General features: G+C 37.1%; 2 protein-coding genes and 1 long non-coding RNA gene across 5 annotated transcripts; 1 reads left to right on the top strand and 2 right to left on the bottom strand.

Annotated features, from left to right (window-relative positions):
- The first annotated feature begins 1,378 nt into the window (after positions 1-1,378).
- On the top strand, positions 1,379-1,752 carry LOC148714976 (uncharacterized). Its single transcript, XR_015975914.1, has 2 exons — positions 1,379-1,511; positions 1,601-1,752. It is a non-coding gene; the product is annotated as an uncharacterized LOC148714976 (long non-coding RNA).
- A 1,534-nt stretch (positions 1,753-3,286) lies between these two features.
- LOC103720135 (pectin acetylesterase 12) lies at positions 3,287-13,128 on the bottom strand. The gene is made up of 12 exons (XM_008809711.6): positions 12,724-13,128; positions 11,311-11,393; positions 11,000-11,129; positions 10,798-10,871; positions 10,510-10,596; positions 10,301-10,425; positions 10,016-10,076; positions 9,716-9,769; positions 9,552-9,629; positions 9,186-9,291; positions 8,956-9,101; positions 3,287-3,679 (listed from the first exon to the last, which is right to left on the bottom strand). The coding sequence occupies exons 1-12, from the start codon at positions 12,872-12,874 to the stop codon at positions 3,572-3,574; spliced, it is 1,203 nt and encodes a 400-aa protein (XP_008807933.3). The 5' UTR covers positions 12,875-13,128; the 3' UTR covers positions 3,287-3,571.
- A 3,515-nt stretch (positions 13,129-16,643) lies between these two features.
- Positions 16,644-24,382, bottom strand: LOC103720137 (pectin acetylesterase 12-like). Of its 3 annotated transcripts, XR_606082.6 has the most exons (13): positions 24,010-24,308; positions 22,618-22,700; positions 22,308-22,437; positions 22,105-22,178; positions 21,817-21,903; positions 21,619-21,743; positions 21,433-21,493; positions 21,133-21,186; positions 20,969-21,046; positions 20,606-20,708; positions 20,376-20,521; positions 19,106-19,306; positions 16,644-16,851 (listed from the first exon to the last, which is right to left on the bottom strand). XR_606082.6 is itself a non-coding variant. In XM_088717177.2 (12 exons), the coding sequence occupies exons 1-12, from the start codon at positions 24,158-24,160 to the stop codon at positions 16,744-16,746; spliced, it is 1,200 nt and encodes a 399-aa protein (XP_088573303.2). In that variant the 5' UTR covers positions 24,161-24,382; the 3' UTR covers positions 16,644-16,743. The 3 variants fall into 3 exon arrangements, 2 of the variants coding, with proteins under 2 accessions (XP_088573303.2, XP_026665432.2); XM_088717177.2 differs by lacking the exon at positions 19,106-19,306 and having other exon boundaries at positions 24,010-24,382; XM_026809631.4 differs by lacking the exons at positions 19,106-19,306; positions 21,817-21,903.
- Between the last annotated feature and the right edge of the window lie 782 nt (positions 24,383-25,164).

Consider the following 25,164-nt stretch of genomic DNA (forward strand, 5'->3'; position numbering starts at 1 on the left):
CTCCACTCTTATTCCATTCTCTTTTCTTACCATTAATGGCATCATTTTCAATGAAAAAATATACAGTATTTCCTATCAAAAGCTCTCGAAGAACTCATTAGAACTTGTGAGAACTCGTACGGACATATGTTTAGTTCTACATCGATTATTTACTGGATAGATCTTGAGTACTTATACAGGATTAAGAAACCCAAATAATATCTTCTGACTATTTTTTTTTGGATGAGGTCCTGAGTTGTTACAGAAGTCAACATAAGTTGCCATGAATACTAATGCACACTGTCTGTTTTTGGGCATGAGTTGTAGCTGTCCGCGTCTAGTTTACTCATCTGATAGCTACTCAGATGGTCTCAAATTCAATTGGAAGGCTTTAGAAGCAGCAAACTGAGATCGGTTGGTTCTGTATTGCCAAGCAAGGCAGCACACTTCTCACAGGAGAAAAGAAAGCAAATCTCCTGAAAGAAAACAAGGATTTATTCAATTCACCTACTAATCAAAGGCTAATGACTCTCAGCCTCCTATTAAACATGATGGTTCCCCCTATCTCTAGGCAATATATTAAGATCCACATTGGTCTAGAAAGATTTCTCCTATTCAACTTTTTTTTTTCCCTTTGCAGAAGATAAAACCTTTTCATTAGAACATTATTTTCTGTGTGCGCGTATCTTGGTTCGGTTGCTGAGGGAAAGAGTGGAGAGGCATGATAGAAATTGATGTGTTTTCCACTTGCATGATCGATGCTTGGGAAAAGCAAAAGAAGAAAATTATTTAAAGAACAGAGGAGAGAGGGGTCGATTTCCATCATCTTTACCTCTCAAGGTTCATTTCAAATTTCATATCCTTCCTTTTGTTTTCCCCCCCTCCTATACAAGCAGAAGTGTCATCACCAGCTAAAACTTTCTTGACGAGGTAGGATTGACAGGGATGGGACACCATCACACGCTAATGTGCGTTAATCAATTGAACGAGACACCCATTCATTAAATGGAAATTTAAAACATGAACTTCAGAAATAACAGATGAAGTAATGATAAAATATTTGATGATGGCATGGTAAAGAAGAAAAAGTGAACATCGAGCGAGCACAACCATGGTGGGGACATGCTATATGGAACAGCTATGGCTGCTTTGCTGTATAAACAGGTTTGTTCAGCTCATTTAATTTATGCTGGTCTTCTTGTCTATTCCAATGCATGCGAACCATGTTGGTAGATTCTTTTTGTTAAGCGACAAAAAAAACAGTAGACCAAAAGAATCTAAATACAACGAACCATTTGATTTGAATTGGAAACAGGATAAGAACATCTAAGAAAGTTCAGTGCAAGCCTCTTTCAAGGGGATGAGGCAAGCCTAAAGGACGCTACCAGTTTGACTGCAAAGTACCCGCAGGCACAGGTGAAACATGAGCGGATTGTTTATGCAGCACTGGCTGCATAACTGCATGAAGGCCACGAGAGCTCAAAGAAAAGGTTATCCTACTGAACAGAATATGGATGAGAGATGAAAATTCAGTAGGTTTCCTGAGCTGAATTTAGCTTGGCATAACTTTATCTGATAGCTTATTTGTGATATTGAAGAATACTGAAACCGGAAATTACAGGCACTGCTACCTTCATCCATTGAAATTCTTGGAAGCACAGGTCGAAGTAGAATTGCCATCCAATGAGCTATCATTAGGCACAAACTCAAGCAGGGGAGGCAAAAGAAACATGCAGATGTTAATGTCATGCTAAGTTGCGAACCCAAGTTACTCAATTCATCTTTTTCGGCACAAACTGGCACAAGACAGACAACTGGCTTACGATGGAAAATGGTAACAAGGGCCCTCCCTGGGAATCAAAGATAGATCATAGAAAATTAAAAAACCATATGTATCATACTCAGGTCTACATGTTTTATTCCCTCATCTGCTAATTGTTTTTAAGGAGAAGAAAAGGACACTCGTAAACATACTCTGATATTCATATAAATGGAAGAAGGCAAAAGATGAAAAGCTCTAATTAACGTCAAGTAGAAGCAGGTCATACTAAGAGGCCCTCCTTGTTTGGCAGATTAAGTGGCCATAATCTAATATGAGTGGGGGAGATTCAATACAAGCATCAAGCAAGGACCACCCCAGGGAGAATGACATCATATTATTAGGAGAAATTGAGAAACTCAGATGGGCCTCTAGGAGTAAATCTGTACACCTCTTGTGTTGTGGCACTGTTGCCACTAAGCTCTGTCTCCCTGTTACAAGTTTATTGAATCTTTCACCTGAGAAAGTAAAAATAAAAATATTGAATTATGGCCTCTAATTCATAAATTGGCTATACCTTTCTCTGATATGAGAGTAATTTTACGACAAACAGGTACAAAGATAGGACATCCCGCAACAAGAACACTTGGCGAAAAACAGTGGCAGGACAACAGTCACCAAATAACAAGGATTATATTTAGGAAATTGAAGTCAGGCAGATTACCTTTGGACTGAGACGCATTTGTTTCTTATTAACTTCTCCCTAAAAATATTTCAGCCCATTTTTAGTTGCAAACATAGTTCTCTATTTCAGTTAATAGACGTGCTGCTGGGGTGATGCGCCACCAATAGCATCAGAAATTGACAATATAAATCCTAACACTATATAAAAGCAGCTATCTTTCCCAAGTTTCCAATTCCCATAATAACCTTCATTAGATTTCTTCTTAGATGCCTGAAACATGCTAAACTTATATGGGGAAGGATCCTAAGATTGCTGGTCTCATAAGTAGACATAAAGAAGTCCAAAAGAGAGTTGTCGAAGAGAAAAATTCCCTTTTGAGTTGCAATTTTCATGATTCAATGCATAAGAAGAGTCCTACATCCTCAAAATTGCAGATTAATAGTCATTTCTGGGTTATAGCAAAACAAAAGCTAATCTACATGAGGAACGTAGTATACCAAATAAATCTTAAACAATTTCATAATGAAAGCAAATTGGCAGTCAGTTCATGCATCTTTAAAATATATCATATAGTTGAAATCATTAGTTGTTGCAACGTGCATCAACATGTGCATTATACCTAGTATACTCCTAAGCATATCATATTATTCCTTGCTTTAATGTTTGAAAGGAAGCATTGAAAAAATTAAGGGATGATTTTGCATGCATACAGAAACTTCTAGGGAAAGCTGGGACCAGGATAAACTTCTCTGAGCAATGGTAATGGGGTAAACTTACTTGCCAGAAATTTTCTTGTCTTCCTCATATATCTTACCATGATTCTTTATGATTTTCCTGATTGATCACTCCATAGAATGAGAATAGTAAAACTGCCAAGATGCTCAAATACATTCACCTTGATCAAACTTAAATGGTTATCAAGAAGGAAAACAACAAAATCTTTCTTACAACTACCAGAATTCTATAACCTTTCCTCTTTGAATATAATCAGGAAAGAATATATGTTGGACAGTGGAAGAGCCAGCATGTCACTTGCACAAGCAGAATTCTGTTTTTGCTTCTGCTTTGTTATTCTTTGACCTTATTATGAATATGCAGCTAAAACAAATTACAATCGGAAAAATATTTTGATAATAATTGAATAAATCTTAACGAGATACAAGATTATGGCATGTCTTGTCGCAAGGATATGGGCAGTCTATTTCCCTGACTTGAGCTCGATCAAAGTACCAGTCACCAACAGACTTTGCAATCCCCTGCACATGAACAGCCAATGTAAAGATAATGGGTGAGATGAGCAAACATCTGTGAAACGGAAATGGAGAAAGAATTCTGGTTTCATAGACCAAGTAGCTAAGAACATGCTGATGTAGAAGGCTAAACAGCAAACATTCCCATCTCAATTACTTTTTCACAAAATCAAGAGACTCTAGATATAAAAATATAAAAATTTATATCTGAAAGCAACAGATATAGCAGCAATCACATCTCAGCATTCATTGCTGTACACATCTGCTTCTGTCTAATTTCTACGTGTTTAAAATGCTGATTTGATCATTCTGAGTAAAAGATCTAGGAATTTTGGAATTTCAGCTCCTCTATTTTTTGGCATGTCCTTAAAAAGAAGAAATGAAGAGATTTAAGACATTAATGCAGTGCAGAGGGAGGAACAACCCCAGGGCTGCCCAAAGGGGCAAAGGAAAGACCAATGCCTAAAGTTTAAGCCAGATTATGAAACCACATTTCAAAATCGACACTGACTCCTCCGATTGACAACGAAAGAACAATCTCTTTCTTTTTAATTCCTTTCCTCCTTGGTGAGACAAGAGAATTTCTTGTTTTTCGCTAGTGGAATGGGAAAAAAGGATCAAAAACGGGGAAGGTTGCACTACTTTTTTGGCTACCAAAAACTAAGCACCTTACGATACATTAACCGAGATCTCTAATTTCAATCTGTGTCAGCATAGCTTTGAATAGTCACAGAAGATATTAGCATTTAACTAGTCTCCCCTTTAAGATGAGAATCTACCTCATTTCTTTGGGTTGTTCGTATGTCAACTAATTTTTGGATCTTTCTAAGAAACTAAGGGGAAGAAAAAAATCTACTAGATAATCGTACAGCATCAGCCTTGACACTCAGACATTGCCATGGATAAGCAGGACAAGGACAATCCCATGAATTGAAATTTGTTTCGGATTCTTCTAACCATATTTAAGACGAGCATCACTTTTGTTACGCATTTTTACTATCGGACTACTATACTAGTCCAAATATGATTAATATTTCCTTATTAGTCTTGGTACTCTTTATTTATTAGGCACATTGTTAGGCTTAGGGTCTGCCGAACCGGGCCGAATCACCCGGTTCAGGCAGTACCGAGCCGACCTGGTGCAAAACCGGATCGGTTCGGCAATTCTATTCGGTTCTAGCTGGAGCGGCTATTGAGCCAGCTGAAACGGGTCAGTTCGGTGCCAACTCGGTGCAAACCAGCCGGTTCGTACCAAGTCAACCCGGTTTGGAACCGGATTGGGCATGAAATTATTGCCACTACCACCTGATGCCTTCTACATTGAGAAGGCCCAAGAAGGCCTTCCCAATGCACCCAAAAAATACACAAACAACACTAATTCAGGCTATTAAAAAAAAGATCCTGGGCTAAATAAGGTGTGCTTCCTCTTTTCTATCTCCTTTTCTTCTTTTTTTTTATGGAAGGCTTGAAAAAATAGCTCAAAAATTCCAAAATAAGAGAAGATCATGCCAAAAATTTTGATTTGGGCTTGATTTTTTTGTATGTTGTAGATCTATGGATGATGTACACGCTAGCATAAAAAATTTTAATTTTTAAATTATATATAATTTTTAAAATTAAAAATATAATTTTAGATTAAAAAGGATAATTTTTTCAAAATAAATTAAAAATAAAAAATGTAAAAAAATTAGAAACGTATTTAAAGGCAAGAAAACTACTCTCCATAAAAATTTGGTGTCCATTTATTCAAGTTTTGATGTGATCATGCGCACAGTAGCCTAAGCCTAAATTTGAAAAAAAATGAGAAAGAAGTAGCCTTTGATGCATGCCCGAAGGCCCAAAAAAAACATATGTAGCATTCATTGTTGGGTTCTATATAATCTGAGCTGAAATTATTTTTTTTAAATATTAATATTTAAAAATTATTTTTAAATTCGAAAATAATATAAAATATAAAAATTATACCAAAAATTAGAAAAAAATTAGTAGTTCGTATTACATAATTCAGAAGTAATTTCTGAGGTATAAATCAATTTTTTGAACTTTATGATATTTAAACATATTTTTAAATTTAAAGATTATTTAAAATATACAAATAAATAAAAAATTAGGGTTATGTATTAGATAAATCCGATGTATTTTTTAAGATAAAAAAATTATCTTCATCGTAAATTATTTTTTTTATTTTTAAATAATTGATAAACTAACGTACTTGATAACCTGGAATGGAGCCATCAAGAAAAGAGGAGTTCAAAAAATCATAGGTAAATGCTCTCGAGCCGACACTATTGAATGTGCAACTGATACAACATAGAGTTCAAGGAAGGAAGGTTAACCAGATTGAAGCAGTATTTAATTGGTGGTTACCCTGATGTATCTATATGCTGAAAATGCCCACAAGAGGTTTAACAGTTGATGAAGAAGCACTTCACTAATTTCAGAGCAGCAAAGAGAGTTGCTACGAAGAAAATGGAGGTAGACCGTCGAGCGGCAGAGCTAGGGCTGGCCCAAGCCTTAGATGATCGAGGTGGTCGCCTAAGGCCTCGGCCCAAAGGAAGGCCTCCGGGAGAGTTGCTCCAGCGTAGGTTTGTAACTCTGCCTAACCCTACGATCCAAGCATCCAGGCGTGGCACCGTGGCCAACGGGGTTACGGCTTACGGCCTACGGCCTACGGGACAAGACGTCTTAGCCGTCCCCCATCCATAGATCGTCTTCTTAGTTCTCCAGCGTAGCTCGTCTTCTCCATCCGACCATCCGCCGTAGTCACCAGATCCAGAATCCCATATAATCAGAGTCCAAGGCCCTCTAAAGTTCTAAACTCTTCATCTCTTCTTCTTCGGTTCTTGAATAACTGAGTTCCTTCCTGATCCTCGGTTCCTAAGTTCCTCCATCCTCGGTAGTCGGTCCTCCTTAGTTCTTCCGGGTTCCGACTTCCGTCCTTCGCCAGTTCGCCCGTTCGCCGTCCTTGGTTCTCATAGTCTCACTTCGCCCGTTCGCCACTGGCCCACTCGCCATCATCCTCATCGGGCCGGCACTCTGCACTCGGCCGAAGAAAGTGACGAGGGATCAGGGAGGCGGCGTCGCTGGCATCTCTTCTCCAGTTCTCCTTCTCGGTCCTCCGCCCTCTCCAGGTGAGCTTCCGACTTCCGGTTTCCTTTTTTTTTTTGACTTCAGTCTTCCAACCAAGGGGTAAGGGGCAAGGGGCAAGGGTCCGGGCCCCTAGGGACTCCGGAATCTAGCAGTTTTATTTATTTTTTTTGCTGCCGAGAAGCGGAGAAGGATTTTTTTTTTTTTAATATAAGTTTTGGAGGAAGGGGATTTCTTTATCAGTTTATTGGGTAACTCCTAGGCTAGTTCTGCAAAATGGTGCATTCAGGGTTCACAAAAGAGTCAGATTCATACACGGAATAGGTACAAGCCAGGCCTAATCCTACAACTCGACCTGCTTTAGGATAGGGCAAAATTTTTTATCCATGTATCTGGAAATTGATTTGGATTATTTGACTCAACAACACAAAGAAGACCACCTCTAATTCTCAAGGGCTGGAGTATTTTGTTATATACTACTCAGTTTTCGAAGACTTTTGTCGAAATAGAATTGCCAGTTGGCCCAGTTCAACCTACTACAGTGCTGCTTAAACCTCTTGGTAGATATTATTAGAGGCTTTGATTTGAATCCTAGCTGAGAAGTACGTACTTGAGTTTTTGATCCTATTTGCCGACAGACTTGGATTTTGATTAAGCAAATTGCTTGCCAATTGAACATTTCTCTTGTTTAAGAAACAAATTAACTATCTTCATTTTGGATTCAAATAAAGATGATGGTGGGATTTAAATGAATTTTTAAAGTATTTTACACTTATTAATTTTTTTTTTATTTTTTTTTTAAAAGGCCTCCTTTAGTGAGTTCGCCTTAGGCCTCCAAATACATTGGGCTACCCCTAGACAGAACCACCTTTCTATTACTCCAAAGAGTCAGAGGAGGCATCCGCTCTAGATGACAAGGAGGCAAGATCCAGGCTAACATGCCAGCGAGCCAGATGATCAGTGGCAGTAGGATGAGGTGGCCAGGTATAGGGCTCAATTTGGGCCCTTGTATTACGAGTCGGGCTCCGGTTCTACAAGTAGTAGGCTAGATCTAGAGTTCAGAAGGACCACCTCAGTCAGGAAGGCCATCAACAGAGGCGGTGGTCGGATTGCATCTATGTTGGAGACTTTCGGTAGTAGAAAAAAGTCATCCAAAGATATTCCACCGGCAGCAGCAATCCATGATTTAGATCCACATGCTTTTTCTAACAAAGATTTGAAGCTATTGAATCCTAGTTCCACTTTAGCCACATTCCAGTAAATGTGGCAGACAATACGTACTACAACGCTGCTTGGTTAGAGGGATGGGTTAATATAAATCCTAACTATACTGATGATTCGGATATCTATGAGAGGTATCACCACTCGATCCGATTTTAGATATCGATTGTATGTTGAACTTTAAATGTATGTAACTGATTGTATTATTTTTAATTTTTACATTACTACTTGATTAGAGGATATTTTATATTGTTCATTTTATAATTTGTATCAATTTAAAGTAATAAGATGCATCATATAGGTTAAACTAGGATCATAGAAACATCAAAAAATATAAAAAAAAAATCAAATTAGACTTAAATTTATTGAAAAAGATCAAAAAGAATCATTACCAATTAATTTTTTTTGAGAACTCAAAAAAAAAGGTGAACAGTACTGGGCGTCGACCGGTACGGGTTCCGGTACCGGTTCGGCGTACCTTGGTTAGGCTATATATTGAAGTGCATATTGGTGACTATATACAATATATAGAGATTTCATCTTCTACCTTTGTGCTAATATGGTATCAGAGCAATCTAACACTGAACACTAAATAGTAGGTACCTATCAAGAAAAACCTAGTTATGAAGTTACAGCCACTTTAAATTCTGATGTTGAAAATCTTTTGCAAAGGATTTAGGTATTCTAGGAAAAGAGCCCACTCAACATGACCAATAAAAGAAAAAAAATGAGAAAATCTGTATATGGTTGAACTTATTACTCCATCTCCTACTCAGTAGATAGTATCATAGGCTACCATGAAATTTATCTCTAACACCGAAAATAAGGAGATAGTTCGAAAACAAGGAGATAGTTAGCATGTTTAATTTTCTCAAATCTTTATCAAATGCATGGAAATAATTTTTAACATTTTAGCATTTTACTATATAACTAATTTATCTCTAACCAGAAATGAATACCAAATATGGCCGTACCTTGTCTTGGATAGTTGGAGAGTTATCTCCATACCATGTATCCTGTTTCTCTGATTGGCAATGAGCAAAACATGAATTAATAAATAGTCCATTTTGCTTGGAATTTGAGAACCCTTTTGTGGCGTCAAGCATTTGGTTCCTGAATCCTGAACAACAACATGTATGGATTACATGTTAGAATGGAACATTCCAGATTAAACCAAGCAGTGACAAAGAACCCAAATAGGTACCTTGCAGAAACTTTATTTGATCATCATTGCACTTCAAATAATTATATTTGCATGCTTGCCAATGACCTTTAGGATCAGCATTCTTGGTGGCTAAACTTTGTCGAACCTGATGACGTAATGAAGGTGGAAAAACAACTTGTTAGAATGGAAGCAAACAATTTCTCAAAACAAAAAGAAAGAAAAAATAATGGAAGCAGTCAATCTAGCTATTCCTATATTTTCGTAAGTCCATATTGATAAATCCAAAAGAAAATTTAATTTAATAGAGCCCCACTAGGAATTGCAGTCAAAACAAAATCTGCCATTGGTCTGTGAAACAACTTGCTATAAAAATGGCCCGTACTATAGGCTAAAGCTGGAATATACCTGCCATACATCATATGCTGCATTCAGAAGAAAAGTTGGGGTCTGAATAATGCTCAATAAATTCTGTGGAAAGAAGCACTGCAAAAAAAAAGGGAAAAAAGTTTTGATCACATTATTTCTTAGTAGTTCTGTAGGAACATCTTTAGTGGGGAAACCAAGATTACCGAAGTTGCGTCCATCTTGGCAGTACAAGTTCCTGGCAAGTTCTTGGCCACTCCCTTTCATGAGTAGGAAATAAAGATGTCAGCATAATGCGCTCATAAGCAGATTCTTGCTACCCATATAGATAAAAACAAGCACAGAGTGCCAATATGAAAGTCATTGTTAAGCGCAGAGCACATTTCCAATTATCAACATATTATATTAAGCATAGTTTATTGAATGGAAGATCCACATTAGTATCTCTTTTATCTACTCCTATCATCCTTGAACATATAAAATGAGAGTAATGATGATGAGATTACCTGCATAGTTACTACACCTTCATAGAAGGATCTTAGAGTGCGCCCACCAGCTACATCAGTACTGCAATGCATATAGAAACAAATAAATATAGCAGACATTCAAACAAATATTAGTAAAAGTTATGTTGGATCATTTATCAATTTATAGCATATCACTAAAGTGTCCGTTCACATAATTACGGAAGATTGCAATGTCATTCAGAAAAAGATAGAATAAAGTAAATAAAATATTTCCTGGCAACCAATGAAAATTTGTTTTATAATAAGCAAAAAGGTGAGTCATACACATCAAGGAACAATCCAGCATCAGCTAGGCACTTGACTTTAGTGTTTGCTGGAAGTAGTGCCCAAAACTCATCACAGTGTAGTATGGAAGCCAGACCCCCAGCAGAGCATCCAGTAAGAAAGGCCTGGAAACATCAATTATATAAAATCCGGAATTAATTTGAAATCATATCCAAAATAACATATAGGAGTAAGATTAAAAGAAAAACCTGCTCTGCTGAATGCATTCCTTTTGACATCAGGTCTTCCATTGCAGCTGAAAAGATACGTTGTCCTCGAAAATAAAGGCCAGCAGCCTATATATACAGCCCAAACAATTTAAAACTATCGGTATATATATGTATCTGATCATTATTTCATAGGAATCAATTTGGCTGAAATTAAAATGTATCATCATAGAGGACTAGTCACACCATTATGAGTCTATTGACTGTGGATACTACATTGTAGTTCCCAGCAAAGAACTTGTAATGAAATTTAGAAGTGATCCCACTAACCTCATTATAGCCTTCACCTGCAAATGATGCACCATCACAATAGCGAATTCTAACTCTGTTCCAGTTGTAGAAGTCTGGAAACATTATAACCAAAATGGACATGACATTGAGTCCAAGATTCGACCAACCACCAATAGTTTATTTCCACAGGTAGAAAAGCTACATTTCTAAACAAAAAGCAAGGGCTTTTGATAACAATTACCTGGATTTTCTTCGGGTTTGTTGCTCAATATTCCAGTAAATGGTATCTGTTTCTCCATGTAGTTTGATGAACCACGACGAGTTGTTTTGCGGTATACACATGTGCTGATATCATTGCACCAGCCTCCCCCCTAAATGTATTCAAAAATAGAAATTGAGCAAAAGTTAAATGTATCTACAGCTCGTAGTTGCATCATCTGGGTGTATAATCAGTGTGCCCTCTACTACTAGCATGCTGCAGGTCACATGGATTAAAATTTGTAACTTTTTAACTGCAAGTCCTTTTTAACTTTGTAACTGTAATTCATTCACCTCTAGTTCAACAAGCCAATTGTTTGCTCCTGAACCAGACCCTGGATGCAGGTGGTAAGCACTTGGTGTTCCATCCAAACAGACTGCACACACCGAAGAACACAATTGATCAACAAGTAATTATCTGTTTCACCCAAGCTGCTCGCTCGAGGTTAACTTGAAAAACACTAGGAGAGATAAAAGAAGTGGATAGCACCAAAAGAAAAAAAAAATCTTTAGACTGTGTTTCCTGAATTCTAACCCTTAAGACTGTACAAAAGAAGAAAGATACAGGCTTAATTTAAAATCTAGGATCTGGTTAGATTGCTGTCTTATCAGCTCATTCCACATTAAAGTGAAGAAGAAAGTGATGTTTCAGTGGTCGTTTTCTCACAAACCATTAATACTTCGTGCTCAAATAGAAATGCTCTGTTTTCTGATTAACTTGGAACAGCATATTTTTACTTATATTTTTTCCCGTTAGGAGATTCAGATTTAATAAACAAGACAACATTCAAACTAGTTATGGATTATAAAATTGCAAAGCATTATTGAATTGCTTTCCTTGCAATAATTTCTTGGCTGAATACAGTAACAGATTAATATGGTATTTCAGCTAAAAAGGATCTTGAGAAAACGAAGACCCCGTGGTGAGAGGCCTTGTTGGGAAAATCTAGCTTGAACTAAATTTACAAGTTAGGAAGAGATACTATTGGAGCTCTGGTGACATAGGAAATGATAAAACCAGTAGCCCTAACCACACCGCGGAACAGAAGCAGAACCATGAAGAGGAGAAATGTGTCTCTGAAAAACATTACATGGCCAAGCAAAACGAATCTCGCGATCTAGCATGGCAGGTAGGAACAATAAACTTGCTTATATTAAAAAAAATGAAAATATTTGTGGATGCATGTGTATATATTTATAGATCAAGGAACCCAAATTGTGGACCATAAAAGATAACTTAGAAAAAGAATGTCTTTCCAAGAAAAAAAAGGAAAGAAAGAAAAATCATATCGAAAGATAGACATGATGGAAATCATGGGGGAGCAGCAAATTGACCTGTTCAAACACAAGCAGACAGAAATAACAGAAAGGCAGCCATAATGCCTCCAACAAGTCAAATGAGCATTAAAAATTTAAGGATGTATGTACTGGCTAATTATTTTTAAAGCTTAAAAGAAATTAACAGGAGCAGAACACAGATCAAACCACTAAGAGATGTAAAGAGCAGCATATCCAATAACTGAATATACAACAATGCAATTTCTCGAACATCATAAACAATAATAACATGAAAGACAGTTTACAGTTTTAATGATTGCATATCAGCAAATCATTCATGGGAAATATTTAGAAAAAAAGAACAGCAGAATTTATACCAAACAAAACAGGGACACATAGGAGGAGTGTGGGAGGCAGCAAAGACCGTACCAGCCCCATTTTCGGTAGCAGATCGAATGAGGGTCAGATCTACAAGGAGAGGCTGAGGGGCACTCCCATTAACTCCATCCAAGTAGTCATAGCCCTGAACGCGCCTCACCACAACCAGCACAAGTAGCCCAACAACCCAGAGAGCCTTCATGGGTTATTGGATTCTCTCCTCCCCTCTCTCTCCCTCCTCCTCCTCCTGGTTCTGTAGGCACGGAAGAAGGGAAATGAAAGAACAGGGGAAGAGACCGAAGGCCGGCTATGTATAGGAGAGAGTCTCAGAGGCAGGAAAAGAGAGAAGGTATCCGACCAAAAACATAGAATGAAAATATTAAAAAAAAAATAATGCAGTCCTTTCAGGAAATTTAGATACAGTGAGTAAAATGTGCCGCAAACAAAGGTAACCATTCTCTCCAAAAATGAAAAATATAGATAAAAGAGGACACGGGTTTCCTGGCGTTATTCGTTTCTTATTTCCATAAAGTGGGCCCCATATTGAACGCAGTAATTGAACGCGAGGATTTAAATGTTTTCCTTAAATGACGTTGAAACGGCGGATCTCGCCCGCTCTTCTGTACAGGGAGCCGATGGATGATTTCGGAAAGAAGATCTTTATCCTTTAATGCAATAAGACTTCTTACCTCCTTTGGCTCCTGGGGACCGTGCGGAGATCGAAGATAAGTTCGAGGGATCTGGGAAAGAGATTTTGTGTGCGGGAACGAGTTCCATGTTGGGCATAGGTGGAACGCATTTGTGAAAGAGAAAAATTACTTAGGCAGCAAATGGTTGTGATGGAATTTTCTTTTCATATACATGCACGAACGCATTTTAACGGAGATGGCCTTTTAGGGAAAATAAATTTTTTATTACTACTTATAAGCAAAGGTTGGATTGAGCGATAAATGTAATACAATTATTAGCAGTGTGCTGCAAACGCCAACCTAAATACGAGTAAATACTCCAAACTAGAATTGCAACGTCAAAATAAAAAGGCAAAGCTTCATTAGGCGGAGTTTTTGGAGCGCCTCCTTTCTGGCTTTTCAAAGACACTTTTAGATAAAATAAGTGTGTTTGGTAAAAAAATTGAAAAGTTATTTTAGCTTTGGCAGAAAGCTAAAACAACTTTTTTTTTTTTGGAAAAGCTCCATCTCCAAAAAAAATATTTTTAAGCCCCTGGAAAAGTTATTTTGAGTTATAAATTTTTTTCTTTTTGGACTATAATACCAATGATAAAATATAACAATTACAGAAAATAATATTAATATAGAATTATAATAATTATAATATTTTATATATTTATTATTATGTTGTACTATAAATATAATATTACATTACATTATATCATAATACATTGATGTATTATATTATATAATATCAAATTATGCTATATTATTATGCTATAGTACACAATATATTATATTACTATATTATAATAGTATTATATTATATAACAGTAATATTATACTATATTATATATTTATGTATTAATATATATTATATTTTATTATGCTCTGTTGTATAATACTATGTAATATTTTTTATGGTCATTTTGTCATATCAAATGTACTTTCTCAGTCTGTTCACTAAATATATTAAAGTCTCACATCATTTTAGAAATGTAATTACCAAACAGCAAATAGCTTTTTATAAAAACTCTACTTCAAAAAGTTCTACTTCCAAAAGCTCTACTGCCAACAGCTCAACCAAATGAGGCCTAAGTCCATTTCTAATTTTTTTTTTAATGAAAGATTAGACTAAGGTTAATGGCTTTTATTAAGAGTCAATCTTTTCCTGATCAACCCGGAGTTGATTGGGAGTAATTTCTTGATGTGATGACAGATAATTAAATATGATGAAGAAGAGGCTCTTAAGTGTCTTCCTAGTCGAGTAGTTTTTGAAATAGCACCACATCACATGAAAGAGCAAAGATGTTCATGTAGTTGACTTTAAAAACGTTCATGGCTGTCGTTATCTTGGTCCGGAATTATTCTCAAGTCCACTCCACCGACCTTAGGATGTTGGATTTGAGAGATCAGTTTCAACACCCTCTGGACGCTGCAGTGTCGGTCAACTAGGATTTGCCAATATTTCTCAGCGTTAAAAAGGTGGGTCCAGAGACCAAATTAATCACCACCACCGGATGCATGTTTTTCTCCCGTATCTATTAGTGAACTGGGTTGGATTCTCTCTATTGAATTGAGGGAAAAAAATAAAACAAAAACCAAAGTTAATATTCGTTATAAGACGATCATACGAAATGAAGAAAACACAATAGCATGGACTTTTAAATAAATAATTTTTGTTGCTTGGAAATGATATTAAAACCATTACTAGATCTGAAACCACACTACACCAACCCCACTATCACTCCGAGCAAAAAGCACTATCCTAGATTGATTCTGCTTTACTTACAGTTCGATGGAGGGCCGTTTGAAACATTGCTTTCTGCGCGTGCGTATCTTGGTTCGGTTGCTGAGATGGAGGTCATCTTGAGGTTGCCAAGGGAAAGAGTGGAGAGGCATGATAGAAACTGATGCGTTTTCCACTTGCATGATCGATGCTTGGGAAAAGCAAAAGAAAAAAATTATTTAAAGAATAGGAGAGAGAGGGGTCGATTTCTATTCGTCTTTGCCTCTCAAGGTTCATTTCAAATTTCATATCCTTCCCCCTTTTTTTCCCCTCCTTCCCCTCTCATACAAGCAGAAGTGCCATCACCAGCTAAAACTTTCTTGACGAGGTAGGATTGACAAGATTTTTTATGAGAATAGTGATTGATCATTTTCTAGAATGAGAATAGTTGTAACAACTCAGGATCTCACCCAAAATGGCTAGCTACAGGGTATTATTTGGATTTCTTGATCCTTTATAAGTATCCAAAATCTACTCAACGAATAACTGATATGAAACTAAACACATGCTTACACGGATCTTCACATACTTCTCATGTTTAAGCTCTAACGTGCTTATCAGACTAAAAGTTTAAATTTATTCAAATCTAATCACAAACACCACGATCAGTCTATGATCAGTCTAAACAGAACCGTGTTGTAGTGTCTCCTAGTCCACATAGGTTATAAGCTGGATCTGCTTTGATACCATTTATAACAACTCAAAATTTCATCCAAAATGACTAGCCAGAAGGTATTATTTGAATTTCTTGATCCTGTATAAGTACCCATGATCTATCCACCGCATAACCGATATGAGACTAAATATATGCCCGCATGGATCCTCACAATAGTAACCCTGCCAAGATGCTCAAATACATTCATCTTGACCAAACTTAAATGGTCATCAAGAATGCATCAAAATCTTTCTTACTACAACTATCACACTTCTATAACCTTTCCTCTTTGAATATAGTCAATAAAGGATATATGTTGGATGGTGGAAGAGCCAGCATGTCACTTGCACAAGCAGAATTTTATTTTTGCTTCTGCTTTGTTTTTTTTTTTTTGTTGTTGTACCGGCATCTCGCGACATTCAAATGTGAGTACGCCTCGAAGAATCCAAATACAAAACATGGCCAATCCCCACGGAATGAAGTCAGTGCCATTCGAAGAGAAGGCTTCGGAATGATGTGCTACGAAAGAGGTGACTCAGTCGCCGCACTGTTCGCATTGCGGAATACATGTACGACCCCAAATGAGTCGAGACTCCCCAACAGGTGGCAGACATTCCAGACTAGTGGGTGTAGATCTGGCCCGGCATGCCCACCCCTAACTCCACTCAAAACTGTGGCCGAATCGCCCTCCAACAGAATACGCTGAGCCCCTATGTGCACTTTGGTATGAACGAGGCCGTCCCACACTGCGCGCAGCTCCGCCACTTGGACATACTCATCAAAAATGCGACGCTCCCCTGTCGCAATCAGCCTGAGCTAATGATCTCAAATCACAAAACCCACACCACATCTACCACCGTCCTCTGAAATACTATTTTGTTATTCTTTGACCTTATTATGAATATGCAGTTACAACAAATTACAATCAGACTAATATTTTGATAATAATTGAATAAATCTTAACAAGATACAGGATTATGGCATGTCTTGTCACAAGGATATGGGCAGTCTATTGCCTTGACTTCAGCTCGATCAAAGTACCAGTCACCAACAGATTTTGCAATCCCCTGCACATGAACAGCCAATGTAAAGATAATAGGTGAGATAAGGAAACCTCTGTCAAACAGAAATGGAGAAAGAATTCTGGTTTCATAGATGAAGTAGCTAAGAACATGCTGATGTAGAAGGCTAAACAGAAAACTTTTCCATCTCATTTATTTTTTCACAAGATCAAGAGAATCTAAATACAAAAAAATCAAAATTTATATCTAAAGGCAACAGATGTAGGAGCAGTCACATCTCAGTCTTTCCTAAGCAAGCATTCATTGGTGTACACATCTGCTTCCGTTTAATTCTACGTGTTTAAAATGCTGATTTGATCCAGAAGAATGATCATTCTGAGTAAAAGATCTAGGAATTTTTGGAATTTCAGCTCCTCCATTTTTTGGCATGTCCTTAAAAAGAAGCAATGAAGAGATTTAAGTCATTAATGCAGGAAAAAAGGGGAAGATTGCACTATTTTTTTGGCTACCAAAAACTAAGTACCTTACGATGCACTAACCGAGATCTCTTATTTCAATCTGTGTCAGCATAGCTTTGAATGATCACAGGAGATATTAGCAGTTATGTAACTAGCCTCCCCTTTAAGATGAGAACTATTCGGTTTTGGCCGGAATCGGTCGGTTCGGTGCCACCTCGGTGTGAACCTGCTGGTTTGTATAGAATCAACCCGATTTTGAACCAGATTGGGTATGGCATTATTGCCACTGGCACCTGATGCCTTTTATATTGAAAAGGCCCGAGAAGGCCTTTCCAAGGCCTTTCCAACACAAATTGAAAGCGGCTCCACCGCTTTTTCTTTCTAAAAAATTCACAAACAACACCGATTCAAGCTATCAGAAAAAAGATCTAAGGCTAAATAAGGTGTGTTTTCTCTCTCCTCTCCTTTTCTCCTTTTTTATGGAGAGCTTGAAGAAATAACTCAAAAATTGCAAAATAAAAAAGATCATATTAAAATTTTTGATTTGGGCTTTTTTTTTATATATTGTAGATCTATAGATGATGTACACGCTGACATAAAAAATTTTAATTTTTGGAATATATATAATTTTTTAAAATTAAAAAAAATAGATTAAAAAAATAATTTTTAAAAAATAAATAAAAAATATAAAAATTAGAAACACATTTAGAGGCATAAAAGCTACTCTCCATAAAAATTTAGTATCCATTCATTCAAGTTTTGATGTGATAATGCACACAGTGGCCTAGACCTAAATTTGAAAAAAAATTAAGAAATAAGTAGCCTTTGATGCATACCCGAGGACCTATAAAAATATATGTCGCATCTATTATTTGGTTCTACATGGATCTGATCTAAAATTATTTTTTTAAATAATAATATTTAAAAATTATTTTTAAATTTAAAAAATATAAAATATATAAATAATACCAAAAAATAGATAAAATTAGTAGTATATATTACATAATTCAGAAGTAATTTTTGAGGTATAAATCATATTTTTTGAATTTATGATATTTAAACATTTTTCAATTTAAAAAAAATTAAAAATATATAAATAAATAAATAAAGAAAAATTAAGGTTATGAATTAGTTAAATCTGATGTATTTTTTAAAGTAAAAAAATTAACTTCGTCAGAAATTATCTTTTTATTTTTAAATAGTTGATAAATTGATGTACTTGATAAACTTGGAATGGAGCCATCACGAAAAAAAAGATCCGGAGCATGACATTGGCTGAAATCATGGGCAAATGCTCTCAGGCCGACACCATTGAAAGTGCAATTGGTGCAACATAGAGTTCAAGGAAGGAGGGGTAACTAGATTCAAACAGTACTTAGCTGGTGGTTATTCCGACGTATCTATGTACTAGAAATACCCATAAAAAGTTCGACAGCTGATAAAGAAGCACTTTGCTAATTTCAGAACAGCGAAGATAAGGGTTGCCAAGAAGAAGACGGAGGTGGATCGCTGACCGGCAGAACCAGCTTCCTATCACTCCAGAAGTCAAAGGATGCGTCTGCTCTAAATGAAAAAGCATATATTTAGGTTGCCATGCAGGCGAGCCCGAATGATCAGTGGCACCTGAATGAGGTAGCTAGGCATAAGACTCGATTTGGATCCTCGTCTACGAGTCGAGCTCCGATTCTGCGAGTAGCAGTTCAGGAGGACCACCTCAGTCGGAAGGCCGTCAGCAGAAACAATGGCCGGATTACATCTATGCTGAAGGCTTTTGGTAGCAGAAAGAAGTCATCCAAAGATATTCCACCACTAACAACAATCCATAATTTAAATCCACATACCTTCCTCAACAGAGATTCGAAATAGCAGAGGGTTGACTCAATGCTGAAAAAGGATAAGAAGAAAGATATGTGGCGAGCTATTGGATCCTGATTCCACTTCAGTTATATCCCAGGGAATGTAGCAGACAATATGTACTACAATGCCGCTTGGTTAGAGGAGTGGGCTGATGTACCTCCTAACTATGCTGATAATCCGGATATCTGCGAAAGACATCGCCATTGGACCCAATTTTAGATGTCGTTACATATGTTGGACATTAAATGTATGTAATTGATTGTATTATTTTTAAATTTTTACGTCACTACTTGATTTAAAGATATTTTATGTTGATTATTTTATGATTTGTATCATTTTAAAGCGCAATAAGATGTATCATCTAGGTTAAACTGAGATCATAGAAACATCAAAAAAATATTAAATTAGACTTAAATTTATTGAAAAAGTTTAAAAAGAATGATTACCAATTAAATTTTTTTGAGAACTAAAAAAAATAGGTGTGCCGATCGGTGAACTGGCACGCCCTACTAGTTTAGTACGGTACCGAACCGTACCGAGCATCGACCGATACAGGTCTTAGTACCGGTTCGGTGTACCTTGGTTAGGCTATATATTATGTGCATATTGGTGACTATATGTACAAGAGCCAAAAGTCTGACCTTCTTAATCTCTTATTTCCGTCTTTTAGAAAGCTGAAAAGTTGAGTTATGGCACACCCTACCAATTCAGTACAGTACCGAACTGTACCGAGCGCCAACCTATACGGGTCCCGATACCAGTTCGGCGTACCTTGGTTAGGCTATATATTATGTGCATATTGGTGGCTATATACAATATACAGAGATTTCATCTTCTACCTTTTGTGTTAATATGGTATCGGAGCAATCTAACACTAATCTCTAAATAGTAGGCTCCTATCAAGAAAAACCTAGTTATGAAGTTACAGCCACTTTAAATTCTGATGTTGAAAATCTTTTACAAAGGATTTAGGTATTCTAGGAAAAGTGCCCACTCAACATGACCAATAAAAAGAAAAAAATGAGAAAAATCTGTACATGGTTGAACTTATTACTCCATCTCCCACTTAATAGATAGTATCATAGTCTACCATGAAATTTATCTCTGACACCGAAAATAAGGAGATAGTTCGAAAACAAGGAGATAGTTAGCATGTTTAATTTTCTCAAATCTTTATCAAATGCATGGAAATAATTTTTAACATTTTAGCATTTTACTATATAACTAAGTTATCTCTACCAAATATGGTCGTACCTTGTTTTGGATAGTTGGAGAGTTATCTCCATACCATGTATCCTGTGTCTCTGATTGGCAATGAGCAAAACATGAATTAATAAATAGTCCATTTTGCTTGGAATTAGAGAACCCTTTTGTGGCGTCAAGCATTTGGTTCCTCAATCCTGAACAACAACATGCATGAATTACATGTTAGAACAGAACATTGCATATTAAACCAAGTAGTGACAAAGAACCCAAATAGGTACCTTGCAGAAAATTTATTTGATCTTCATTGCACTCTGAATAATTATATTTGCATGCTTTCCAATAACCTTTAGGATCAGCATTCTCGGAGGTTAAACTTCGAATCTGATGACGTAATGAAGGTGGAAAAACAACTTGTTAGAATGGAAGCAAAAAATTTCTCAAAATAAAAAGAAAGAAAAAAAGACTGGAAGAAAGCAATCTAGCTATTCCTATATTTTCGTAAGTCCATATTGATAAACCCAGAAGAAAATTTAATTTAATAAAGCCCCACCAGAATAGCAGTCAAAACAAAATCTGCCATTGGTCTGTGAAACAACTTGCTATAAAAATGACCCGTACTACAAGTTAAAGCTGAAATATACCTGACATACATCATATGCTGCATTCAGAAGAAAAGTTGGGGTCTGAATAATGCTCAATAAATTCTGTGGAAAGAAGCACTGCAAAAAAAAAGGGAAAAAAGTTTTGATCACACTATTTCTTAGTAGTTCTGTAGGAACATCTTTAGTGGGGAAACCAAGATTACCGAAGTTGCGTCCATCTTGGCAGTACAAGATCCTGGCAAGTTCTTGGCCACTCCCTTTCATGAGTAGGGAATAAAGATGTCAGCATAATGCACTCATAAGCAGATTCTTGCTACCCATACAGATAAAAACGAGCACACGGTGCCAATATGAAAGTCATAGTTAAGCGCAGAGCCCATTTTCAATTATCATCATATTATATTAAGCATAGTTTATCGAAGGGAAGATCCACTTTAGTATCTCTTTTATCTACTCCTATCGTCCTTGAACATATAAAATGAGAGTAATGATGATGAGATTACCTGCATAGTTACTACACCTTCATAGAAGGATCTTAGAGAGCGCGCACCAGCTACATCAGTACTGCAATGCATATAGAAACAAATAAATATAGCAGACATTCAAACAAATATTAGTAAAAGTTAGGCTGGATCATTTATCAATTTATAGAAAATTTGTTTTATAATAAGCAAAAAGGTGAGTCATACACATCAAGGAACAATCCAGCATCAGTTAGGCACTTGACATTAGTGTTTCCAGGAAGTAATGCCCGAAACTCATCACAGTGTAGTATGGAAGCCAGACCCCCAGCAGAGCATCCAGTAAGGAAGGCCTGGAAACACCAATTATATAAAATCCGGAATTAATTTGAAATCATGTCCAAAATCACATACTAAAAGAAAAACCTGCTCGGCTGAATGCATTCCTTTTGACATCAGGTCTTCCATTGCAGCTGAAAAGATACGTTGTCCTCGAAAATAAAGGCCAGCAGCCTATATATACAGCCCAAACAATTTATAACTATCGGTATATATATGTATCTGATCATTACTTCATAGGAATCGATTTGGCTGAAATTAAAATGCATAATCATAGAAGACTAGTCACATCATTATGAGTCTATTGACTGTGGATACTACATTGTAGTTCCTAGCAAAGAAATTGTAATGAAATTTAGAAGTGATCCCACTAACCTCATTATAGCCTTCACCTGCAAATGATGCACCATCACAATAGCAAATTCTAACTCTGTTCCAGTTGTAGAAGTCTGGAAGCATTATAACCAAAATGGAGATGACATTGAGTCCAAGATTCGACCAACCACCAACAGTTTATTTCCTCATGTAGAAAAGCTACAGTACTAAACAAAAAAGCAAGGGCTTTGGATAACAATTACCAGGATTTTCTTCGGGTTTGTTGCTCAATATTCCAGTAAATGGTATCTGTTTCTCCATGTAGTTTGATGAACCACGACTAGTTGTTTTGCGGTATACGCATGAACTGATATCATTGCACCAGCCTCCCCCCTAATGTTTTCAAAAATTGAATTTGAGCAAAAGTTAAATGTATCTACAGCTCGTAGTTGCATCAACTGGGTGTATAATCAGTGTGACCTCTACTACTAGCATGCTACAGGTCACATGGATTAAAATTTGTGACTTTTTAACTGCAAGTCCTTTTTAACTTTGTAACTGTAATTCATTCACCTCTAGTTCAACGAGCCAACTGTTTGCTCCTGATCCAGACCCTGGATGCAGGTGGTAAGCACCTGGCGTTCCATCCAAACAGACTGCACACACCAAAGAAGACAATTGATCAACGAGTAATTATCTGTTTCACCCAAGCTACTCGCTCGAGGTTAACTTGAAAACCACTAGGAGAGATAAAAGAAGTGGATAGCACCAAAAGAAAAAAAAAAACTTTAGACCGTGTTTCCTGAATTCTTACCCTTAAGACTGTACAAAAGAACAAAGATACAGGCTTAATTTAATATATAGGATCTGGTTAGATTGCTGTCTTATCAGTTCATTCCACATTAAAGTGAAGAAGAAAGTGATGATTTGGAGGTCGTTTTCTCACAAACCATTAATACTAACAAAATATTTTTGCTTATATTTTTTTCCCGCTAGGAGATTCAGATTTAATAAAGTAAGACAACATTCAAACTAGTTATGGATTATAAAATCGCAAGGAGTTATTGAATTGCTTTCCTTGCAAAAATTTCTTGCCTGAATACGGTATCAGATTAATATGGTATTTCAGCTAAAAAGGATCTTGAGAAAACGAAGACCCCGTGGTGAGAGGCATTGTTGGGAAAATCTAGCTTGAACTAAATTTACAAGTTAGGAAGAGAAACCATTGGAGCTCTGGTGACATAGGAAATGATAAAACCAGTAGCCCTAACCACACCACGGAACAGAAGCAGAACCATGAAGAGGAGAAATGTGTCTCTGAAAAACATTACATGGCCAAGCAAAAGGAATCTCGCGATCCAGCATGGAAGGTGGGAAGAAAAAACTTGATTATATTAAAAAAAATGAAAATATCTATGGATGCATGTATATATATTTACAGATCAAGGAACCCAAATTGTGGACCATAAAAGATAACTTTAGAAAAAGGATGTCTTTCCAAGGAAAAAAAACAAGGAAAGAAAGAAAATTCATATTGAAAGACAGACATGATGGAAATCATGGGGGAGCAGCAAATTGACCTGTTCAAACACAAGCAAACAGACATAACAGAAAGGCAGTCATAATGACCCCAACAAGTCAAATGAGCATTAAAAATTTAAGGATATATGTACCGGCTACTTATTTTTAAAGCTTAAAAGAAATTAACAGCAGCAGAACACAGATCAAACCACTAAGAGATATAAAGAGCAGCATATCCAATAACTGAATATACAACAATGCAATTTCTTGAACATCATAAACAATAATAACATGAAAGACAGTTTACAGTTTAAATAATTACAAAAGGAAAGTGCATGTCAGCAAGTCATTCATGGGAAATGTTTAGAAAAAAAGAACAGCAGAATTTATACCAAACAAAACAGGGACACATAGGAGGAGTATGGGAGGCAGCAAAGACCGTACCAGCCCCATTTTCGGTAGCAGATCGAATGAGGGTCAGATCTACAAGGAGAGGCTGAGGGGCACTCCCATTAACTCCATCCAAGTAGTCATAGCCCTGAACGCACCTCACAACAACCAGCACAAGTAGCCCAACAACCCGGAAAGCCTTCATGGGTTATTGGATTCTCTCCTCCCCTCTCTCCCTCCTCCTCGTCCTCCTGGTTCTGTAGGCACGGAAGAAAGGGAAATGAAAGAGCTGGGGAGGGTCAGATTGTTTCACCTCGGAGACAGGACAGTCCAGAAGAGACAGAAGGCCGGCTATGTATAGTGATAGAGTGTCACAGGTTGGAAAAGAGAGAACGTATCCGACCAAAAATATAGAATGAAAATATATAAAAAAAAATTGTGCAGTCCTTTCAAGAAATTTAGATACAGTGAGGAAAATGTGCAGAAAACAAAGGTTACCTACCATTCCTTCCAAAAATGAAAAATATAGATAAAAGAGGACTGATATGCGTGCCTTCGGATGGGAGGACGCGGGTTTCCTGGCGTTTTTCGTTTCTTGTTTCCAGAAAGTGGGCCCCAGATTGAGTGCAGTAATTGAACGCGAGGATTTAAGTGTTTTCCTTAAGTGGTGTTGATACGGCGGATCGGCCGCCCTTCTGTACGGGGAGCTGATGGATGATTTCGGAAAGAAGGTCTTTATCCTTTAATGCAACGAGACTTCTTACCTTCATTGGCTCCTGGGGACCGTTTGGAGATCCAAGATAAGATCGAGGGATCTAGGAAAGAGGTTGTGCGTGCAGGAGCGAGTTCTATGTTGGGCATACGTGGAACGCATGGTGAAAGAGAAAAATTACTCACGCGGCAAATGGTTGTGATGGAAATTTTTTTCATATACATACATACTGATGGAAGGCAAAATGGATTGTCCTACTCCAGCATGGAATCATCCAATTCTTACCGTGCAGGCTAGGCCTCAGCCCCACTAAAAGTCAAGCCGACCTCGGGCCCTGCCGAAAGCCGAGCCGACCTCGACAAGAGGCCAGGCCGATCTCACCAAGCATATGCCGTGGCCTCCAAGCATGCCACGCCTACCAGGAGTCATACCATGCTATACCTACCAAAGGCCATACCCAGCCACACCATGCCATGCACAAGGACTGTCCAAACCAT

Source organism: Phoenix dactylifera, chromosome 2 (genome assembly GCF_051530095.1).
Source record: "Phoenix dactylifera cultivar Ajwa chromosome 2, Ajwa_hap1_PhDact_Kaust_v1.1, whole genome shotgun sequence".
Lineage (NCBI taxonomy): Eukaryota > Viridiplantae > Streptophyta > Magnoliopsida > Arecales > Arecaceae > Phoenix > Phoenix dactylifera.